At 61.7% G+C, this 8707-nt stretch overlaps 2 protein-coding genes across 2 annotated transcripts in view; one reads left to right on the plus strand and one right to left on the minus strand.

Moving 5' to 3' along the window:
• GARIN5B (golgi associated RAB2 interactor family member 5B) overlaps positions 1-1121 on the plus strand; it is a 9105-nt gene extending 7984 nt beyond the window's left edge. The window contains 3 exon segments of the mRNA XM_007468045.1: positions 413-519; positions 894-994; positions 1110-1121. Coding sequence (XP_007468107.1) covers positions 413-519; positions 894-994; positions 1110-1121 — 220 coding nt within the window.
• A 5754-nt stretch (positions 1122-6875) lies between these two features.
• Positions 6876-8707, minus strand: part of KMT5C (lysine methyltransferase 5C) — a 5077-nt gene continuing 3245 nt past the window's right edge. Inside the window, exons 6-8 of the mRNA XM_007468046.1 lie at positions 8000-8136; positions 7732-7892; positions 6876-7375 (exon numbers count right to left, since the gene is read on the minus strand). Coding sequence (XP_007468108.1) covers positions 6876-7375; positions 7732-7892; positions 8000-8136 — 798 coding nt within the window. The remainder of the gene's footprint in view (positions 7376-7731; positions 7893-7999; positions 8137-8707) is intronic.

The following is an 8707-nucleotide window of genomic DNA, read 5'->3' on the forward strand; positions in this document are numbered from 1 at the left end:
GGGGGTGTCGGGCCGGAGGGGGGAGTCGCGGCGGGGGAGGCGGGTCCACACCGACCCCGCCCCGCGTCCCAACGCAACGGCGCAACGGCGTCCATTGGCTGGGGCTCCGGGGGTCCCAGCCAATCCGACCGGGAGGGTCGTGTTTTTCCTGGGCTGGGACCCTCGAGACTCAGAAGCGAGGGGGTCCCCGGACGGAGCTACAAGCACAACTGAGCCAGTGACCCGCTGACATCAGCCTGGTGAGGGCAGGACGGGTGGGAACGGGGGCTGGGTTTTGTGGTGGGGGTCAGGAGCTGAGTGCGGGTCGGAGCGAGGGGCGCCCCATAGGCCCCATAGAACCCCATCCCTCCCCGCAGGGGACGCCGCCTTCGTGGATGTTGGGTATTGATTGCCCAAAGCCCTGAAAGGGCAGATGGCCAACGGCACCCTTCGACCCGCGCTTCACCAAGCAGAACCAGACCCGTAACTGTTACCAGAACTTGCTGGATAAAACCTCGCGGGCCAAGTTAGGGGGAGCGGGTGAGAGAAGGTGGGAGGCAGGAAGGGGCGCGCCCCACCTGAGGACGAGGAGAGGGTCCCGGACTCGCCGCGGGGGCGGAGACCGTTGGGGTGGGAGGTGGAGCGGACCACGGGCTTAAGGGGCGGGGCCTACCTGGGAGGGGAGGGGCCTTGTATGATAGGGGCGGGACCGATCAGTTGGAAGGTCGGGGCCTATTCTGGAGGCGTGCGATCAAGTCAGGGAAGGGTGGGGTGACAGAATGGGCGAGGCCTTGCGGGGAGGAGGCGGGTCTGCGGCTGGGCCTTTCTGGAGGGCGCGGCCTTGGCGTGGAGGGGGCGGGGCGTGCTTGCGACCCCGCCCACCTGCCCGCTCCTCCCCACCCCCCACTCGGCAGACTACCATCCCTGCGTCAAGAGGATGAGGCGCCGCGGGAAAAGCACACAGCCCTGCGAGTATTACTTCCGCGTGTTCCACGCGCTGTGCCCCATGAGCTGGGTGAGCGGACAGAGGGGCAGCGCACAGACAGGCCGGGCGAGGGTGGATGGGCCGGCTGAGTTGAGCAAGCGCCCGCTCCCCACCTTCCTCCCTCCTACCCCCCCCCAAACCCCAGGTGCAGCGCTAGACCGAGATCAAGGACGGGACTTTCGCTGGCAAAATCTAACGGCCCGAGGGCGGCTTCTCCGAGGGATCAGTATCAGTGCCATCACCCCCAATTCTCTCGTCTTCCGGGCCCCACCACCCCAAACCCCGCCCCATCTTTAAGCTGCAAATAAAGCTATGTCATTGCTGATATTTCTTCTTAATGTCTGGTCAGTGAGGTGCGGGGGCGTCGGGAGATCCTCCCTGTCTGTGCCCTGCAGCCAACACTACTAGTTCTAATCGTGGGAGGGGTGAGGGAGGACTGGGCTCCATCAGGGCTGGTATGGAGGGAGGACAGTCAGGGTAGGAGCAAGCTGAGCCCCCCGCTCCCACCCCCTTCCCACCTTCCCCCCTCCAGCAGGCAGCAGTCTCTTCTCAGCAGGGTCTCCCTTGGCTCTTTGAGTCCCAACACTTGCCCACCAGGACGGTTCCAGGGTCCTCCTGCCTCTCAGTCCCCACACCTACCTGTCACCCAAGTCCTCCCTCCACCTCCTCCTTCAGGATCCTCTTCCCCTCCTGGACCACCTCCCCAGCCGGCTCCTGGACTTCCTGCCCCACCCCTTCCATCCCATCTCAAGTTCCAAGGCGTCCAGCGCTGACCCCATTACTCCCTCCCCTGCTCCCCACCCTTCCTGGCTTGCCACCACTCCCTCACTCCCCTGTCCCCTTTGACTCCACATCCCTCCCAGTACATCCCCAACCCCATCACATGAGCCCCTCCCAACAGGGTGCTCTGCACTGGTCCCCTAGGTCTTTGGAGCGCCCTGTCCACAGCCAGGAGCAGCATTTTCTCCTCTGATCAAACACACGTCACTTCAGTCTCTCCTGCCAGCCCGTTCCTGACTGCAAGCTCCTCCAGGACGCTCAGAGCTCCAGGATAAATTCTTCCGCTCCCGCCCCACTCGGGCTCTGGGCCTGCGCTCAGCCAAGCTCAGGGACCACAATGCTGAGATTCATCCTGATTCCAGATGCCCCTCAAAGTGTCACCTCTCCAGCCACCTCCCTCCCCCCTCCCCCCCACCCCGAGCCAGGCTGAGGAGTGACCCTTGACAGAGCTCGGAGCCTGGGGCTTCTAGCCTGACCTAGATGGGCATGCGTCCTGGGCATTGGGGTGGCGGTGGATTTGACTTTCTGCCTGAAGCTGTCAGTCTCCTGGGGCAGCCTGGACCCCCAGACTCTGCCTGAAGTGATCTCATGAGGTCTCCATTCAACCCCAGGGTTCAAAGGTGGCTATTACTAATCATACGACAACTTACTGGGTGGCCCTGGACAAACCTCCTGACTTGCGTCACCTCAGTTTCCCCAGCTGTCAACAGAGATGGTGCAAAATCCCGTTATCAGGAGGGGTGGAATGATGGGAGGGGCTGGGTAAGCTCAGGGGAGAACTGGCTCCACCCACTCCCCTCACCCCCTCTATGCTGCCCTCATCCCCCTACCCAGGGCACACCCCAGATTTGCCATCTCCCAGGATGGCTCCACCCGAAACCTTGGCCCCGGGCCCCCTCTCTCAGACCACAACCTGAGAGGCAGAGGGGCAAATGAGGGCATGGGGTGTGGACTCAGACAGGCTGGAAGCTACAGGAGGGGGTGAGTCGTTCGTGTGACCTCCCCCGACCTGCAGACCTCTGGCCTGCACAGAGGTGGCGCTGCTGCAGGAGAGAAGGAAAGCCGTGATGCCACGCAGGCCAGGCAGCTCTGAGTCACCGAATGAATGGGGCTGGCGGCTGTCTGAGCACTTGGTGAGGTCATCCAGGTAGCATCCAAGCACAGGGCCTGACACCTGTGCAGCCACAGCCAGCCTCCTGACCTCACCAGAGCGCCAGCGCTGGCAGTGTGTTTTCGCCCTGTGGGCCAGCAGCCCCTCCCAGTTCCCCCTTCTTTCCCTCTGGGGCCAGGATCCCTGCCACCATCCCTTGACCACTCCTGGGACATTCTTACACTCCTGGCTTCCCTTCTGGCCACCACTGCCCCATGGATGCCTGAACCCAGGGCAGGGCCAGACCCACTTCACCTCCAGCTGGCTGGGCCAACACTCTCAGGCCCCAAACTCTGGCTCTGAACACCTCTTCCTAGGCTCCTGGGCCATCTTCGCCCACCCACATCCTGAAACCCCCAATGTCAAGCTCACTGTCCCGAAACAGCCTCCCGGGACAAAGGAAACTGACTTCCCCATCCCTGCTCACAACCTGCATCCCTGCTACCCCCTCCCAGCCCCAGCCCATCAACCGCACACTTACCGTCTTCCCCTCCCTCTGCAGCTCCTTCCTCCCAGTCTACTGAAAGGGTCAGGTGCTTCCCGGTCAAAATCACAAAACCACTCGGTGCCCTTCACCCGTTGCTCCATGAACCCTCCAGGCACTGCTCTGGCCCTCGTCTCCACCCACTCCCCCATCCCATGGAAGCCACTGCTGAAACAAGCCCTGAGTCTCCAGTGGGCACGGCCCCAGCCTCCCCTCTGGTGTCTGCCTCCTTCCCATCCCAAGGATCTCAGAGCTTGGTTGAGCTCTGAGAATGGGTTCAAGTCCTGCCTGAAGCTTGCCAGCCTTGTGGCCCCAGACAAACTTCCTAAGCCCTCTGCACTGTGGCCTTCTCACCTAAAATACAGGGATAACAATACCTAGACTTCACAGGGCCGTGGGGAGGGTGATGCTGTGTCACAAGCCAGGACAGTGTCCAGTGCAGCTGTCCTCAGGGTGTGTGGGTTCTCTGTCTATGTAAATAATTTGAGGCACTTAGAGTCCTCATGTCGGCCCGATTCTGGTGCCCAATATTATGTTGGAGGTGGGGGTGACTGATCGTCAGCTGCCCTCCTGGATCGGCAACCCCAGGATGACCAACACCATCAACAGGGCCCTGGAGCTCCTGCAGGCATCTGGTCAGCCCCATGCATAGGATAAAAGCATCAGAGAGCTCCCCCAAGGGGAGAAATGGGATCCAGGATTGGGATGTCCTGCCTGGCTCCCAGCTGTCCCAGTAACCCAAGGAGGGGAACTTAGAAAGCTTTGGGGAAGGCACTGCAGAGTGCGGTGCTTCCTGAGACTGTGGCCTGTAATTATTTCCTGTTTCTTTCAACTCCCTCCTCCTCCTCCCCCAGCCAGATTCCCCATTTCCTTGCTCTGGCCCCCATGTGTGTGACGGGGTTCTCAGCTTGAGCCTTGATCCTCTGACCCTCCCTCTGGGGTTCCCAAGCCCCAGCTCCATCCAAACATCCCAGGGCCCACCAGCTCACTGGACCCAACACACACTCCTCTCGCTTCCCTGTCGTGGTTGGGGCTCCATCTACCTGGTGGTTGAGACAGAAACCTGGCAGCAAGGCGGGCTCTGTCCACATACCAGCTGTGCGGCCTCAGGCAGACGTGCCTGCCCTCCCGACTACCTGCAAAGGCAGGGGGGTGATCTTGGTAGCACTGCTGTGAAGGTTGATGCCAGATGCACAGGACCTGTGACCAGTGTCAGCTGTAGTTATTGTCCTGGAGGTCTTCCTTCCCCGTCATCCTGTCACTCTAGCCCAGTGGTTCCCACTGGGGGCTGGCTTTGACCTCTAGGGGTACATTTGGCAATGATCACAGATATTTCTGTCACCACGAAGGGGATGCTACTGGCAACTCGTGGGTGGAGGCCTGAGAGGCCACTCCTCGTCCTGTGACACAGGATTAGCAGCTCAAGACAGCAGCAGTGTTGAGGGTGAGAGACCCCGATCACTGGTTTCTAATCTTCGTGTTTTGGGTTCCAGACATTTTTGAGAGTTGGATGAAGGCTCTAAACCCTCTGCACCAAGGACACGCCTGTGAATATGCAGTTACTACATTTGAAATAGGATTCCAGGAGGTTCTCGGCACCTCCAACGTCCATCCAGGCTAAGCCTCCTTACTCTGCTGTCATATTTGCCGAGAAGCCATGAATTTCTGCTTCTCTAGAGGGACAAGTTCTTTAGCGACTGTGTCAACCATCTCTTCATTCTCTTCGTTACCACTTGCTGACTGGGAGGCCCTCTCCCTCATTTTTAACCTGAGGGAGAAAACTAAGAGGGTTCAGTAGGATTTGCATGGAAGAAAGACACATTTTCTCATTCTGAAAGGGATGAAGCAGGCTATACATAAATAATACGAATTTTAAAGTAAAAAAAAAAAGTTACCTGCTTTGAACTGTCCCCATCCCCACCTCCAGGTCCACTGTGGAAGTGCCCCTTCCTGGGCCATCTCCTTGGCCCACCCAAGTCTTCCTGCAGCCTCTCCATGTGAGTTCACCCCCTCTTCTCAGCACCCCATGTCCCTCATGCATATGGCCTGGCCTCATCAGCCTCCAGGGTACTTTTCCAAGGCCGGTCGACATGGAGGAGATAAACTGGGGCCTGCAGCCCACACACGACCCTCAGACACTCCTGGCTTGTCCTCATGAAATGGCTGTGAGGCCTCAATGAACAAAAACAACATATCCACAAGACGCTTTGCAGCGGGTGCCTGGTACCAGGAAGCACTCACTGATTGTAAGCTGTTAGTATTTCCTTCTGTAGAATGGGGGTTGAGGTGAGAATTAAGAGACGATGGGGGGAGTTCCCTGGTGGCCTAGTAGTTAGGATTCTGGGCTTTCACTGCTGTGGCCCGGGTTGAATCCCTGGTTGGAGAACTGAGAACTGAACTGGATCAGAAGAAAGAAGAAGATTCACTGTCCTGGCCTCACAGAGCCAGGCCAACCGAGATGACACACGTGAGGTCTGGGAGGGGCTCTGACTTCAGACAAGGGTGATCTGGCCCCAGGTGACCGGGGACAAGTCACTCTAATTGCTGGACCTCACTAATCTCATCCGAAAAATAGGGAGACTCCCCACCTGGGTGAGAAGATGGGACTGAAAGCATTCTTTATGAGCACAGTTTGCGCCTCTGTACTCAGCCATCCTCAGAGCCCACTGCCCTTCCACCCTTCCAAAGCTTTCAGGGCCCGAAGTCTGGGCTGCTTCCTCCCGGTCTGGTCTCCCCAGCAAGGCGGAGGGTCTCACCCTCCCAACAGACATCACTTCAAAATGTAAATCAAGATGAAATGCTTCCCAGGGCACTGCTTATGACAAGGTTTTAATAAAATAAAATAGAAAGTTCAAGTGCTTCCAATCCCCCAACATACCCCATTCTGGCGTGGGGGAGGGGAGGGAGCCCCCACAGCCCAGTAGCACCAGGGATAGCACCATGAGAAAGATGAGGTCGCACCGGCCTCCCTGAGACCCACGGGGGTGGTGGGGACGTGCCCATGGCCGCCCCCTTTGTCGCCCCCCACCTCAGACACAGAGCCGAGAGCACACTGACTCCCCTCTGTAGGGCAGTGTCTAGGGAGCGCCAGCCCATGTCAGTTCCACCTCCTCCCGAGGCCTGGGCTTCTTTGGAGAAGCCACGGGGCGGCCCCCACCCCTTATGGCTTTGCTCCCTGGGCAGGAGAAGGCGGGTGGGGAGGGGACAGCTCCTTCAGCCCTGAGGCTGGGGCTGGGGTGGGAGGGCGGCAATGGCCAGGGCTCCCTGCTAGGATGGGGGTGGCTCAGGGGTCAGCAGTCACGAAGGGTCAGGGGTCAGATCCCCGGTGGTGTCCAAACCAACCTGCCCTGGGGGTCAGAGCTGTGCTGGGGTTGAAAGTCAACGCCCTCCCAGAGGTCCAAGAGCTCCTTCTGAAAAGTCGGTTACTGAGAACTCAGGGCAGAGGGGACCAGGAGGGACGCCCTCCTCTCCCAGCCTGGGCCTCCCTGTCCAGCCCGTCACGGCCCATCACCGTTGACATCCAGGTCAATGGAGCCATGGCTGACCACCAGCCGCAGGCGCTTGGGTGGGGAGAAGGGGGCAAAGGCAAGGGCCTGCTTGGGGATGGGGATGGGGCCGGGGGTCCCAGTGGGGACGGGAGTGGCAGTGGCAGGCGGGGCCGGGGCCACACGGCTCAGATCCACACGTACCACGTAAGGCAGCCCGTAGCGCCGGGCCCAGTGCCAGTCCTGCTGGGGGGCCCAGCGGGCACGGGAGGCCGGCCCCAGAGCCACCAGGGCCTCCGCCTGCAGGCAGCAGTGGGGGCCACAGCCTCCCCATCGGTGCAGGGAGACGCGGGCAGCACGGAGAACGGGGGGCGCCGGGGCCCGCCGGGGCTGGGGGCGTCGGCGCCTCCGGGGGCGCACCCGGAGCCGGGGCTGAGGCAGCCACTGGAGCCAGAGGGGTGAGGCATCGGGGCGGGCGCCGCAGGGCGGGGGGCGCAGGGGCTGGCAGGCAGCTGTGGAGGCCCAAGGGAGGGGGAGTGGGGAGAGAAAAGGGCAGCTGTGTGAGCAGGGCCTCTTCAGAGGGGAAGAGCTCCTGCTCAGGCCAGCCGCCGCCCCGCCGCCCCCCCCCCCCCCTGCCGATGCAGGGGACGCGGGTTCGTGCCCCCCGCCGCCCCCCCGCCCCCCACTCCCGATGCTCTTCAGAGGGGGACAGATGAAGAGAGGGATGTTCAGGAGTGAGGCCCTGTCTGAGGGACCGAGTGGGGGTACCAGGAGGGTCAAGACGAGAGGAGGGCAGAGAAGGGGCTGGGGCTGAGGGAGCAGCTGATGAAGACAGGCCAACAGGACAGGGTCCCCGCCCCACGCTCACCGCAGAACAGGTCCCGGCGCAGCGGGGGTGGGTGGGCACAGGCCCGGGGGCCATCTAGGCCCTGCTGCAGCCGCCGCTTTGTCTCCCGGAGCTCATACTTGTCCAGGGGCCGGGGTGGCAGGGGCTCCTTGGGCTGCAGTCGGAAAGCTCCTTCGCCTCTCCTGAGGAAGGGAGGGAAATGAGGAGGGAGGGAGGGGCGGGCCCTGAGGATGCCCTTCTGGTTCCCAGGATCCCAGGGACCCTGTTCCTTCCTGCAGGCCATCCCCACCTCTCGCAGGTGTAGCATTCACAGTGCTCATTCTTTTCACCGAAGAAGCCTTCGCCGTAGAAGCAGGTCACCTCGTCCCCTGGCTCGATGTCCCGGAGCACCTTCACGCAGGCTGCGTTCCCATCTGCAGGTACGAACTAGGGGCCAGGAGGCTCAGCGCCCTGTCCTGGAGGTGGCCTGGTTCCACCCCGCCTGGCCTGGCACCCTGGCCTCAAGGGTCCCCCTGGGATGGGCAGCGGCCGGGAGCCCGGGGAAGAGCCCTGCCCAGGGCCTGCCGTCAGCATGCACTCCCTGACCCTCCCCCGTTTTGCTGGCTCCCACCCTCCCTGCAGGACATGACCTAACCAGCCCCTGGCAGCACGCACAAGAACTGCTCCCCCCAGCACTCCTTCTTGGGCTCCTCTGACACACCCTGCCAGCCTGCACCTCAGTGGCCGAGATGTGCGCCTCTGCCTGGCTCTGCAGCCTGCCCTTCCCCGCAGCCCCAGTCCAGGATCGCCACCTCTCTCGCCTGCCTGCTCCTGACTCCAAGCTCCCCATTTGGGAGAGGCAGCACTCCCATCCATCCGTCCATCTGCCCACCCACCCATCTGTCCATCCTAGCCTGACACACACCTGGGAGTGCCCCTGGCCGCCCGCCCGCCCGCCAGTTGACGCCAGGACAACTGGCCGGCACCTCCCGAGCGGGCAGTGTTGGGCGTCCTCTTT

This window comes from Lipotes vexillifer, unplaced genomic scaffold (genome assembly GCF_000442215.2).
Source record: "Lipotes vexillifer unplaced genomic scaffold, Lipotes_vexillifer_v1.1 scaffold1223, whole genome shotgun sequence".
Taxonomy (NCBI): Eukaryota; Metazoa; Chordata; class Mammalia; order Artiodactyla; family Lipotidae; genus Lipotes; species Lipotes vexillifer.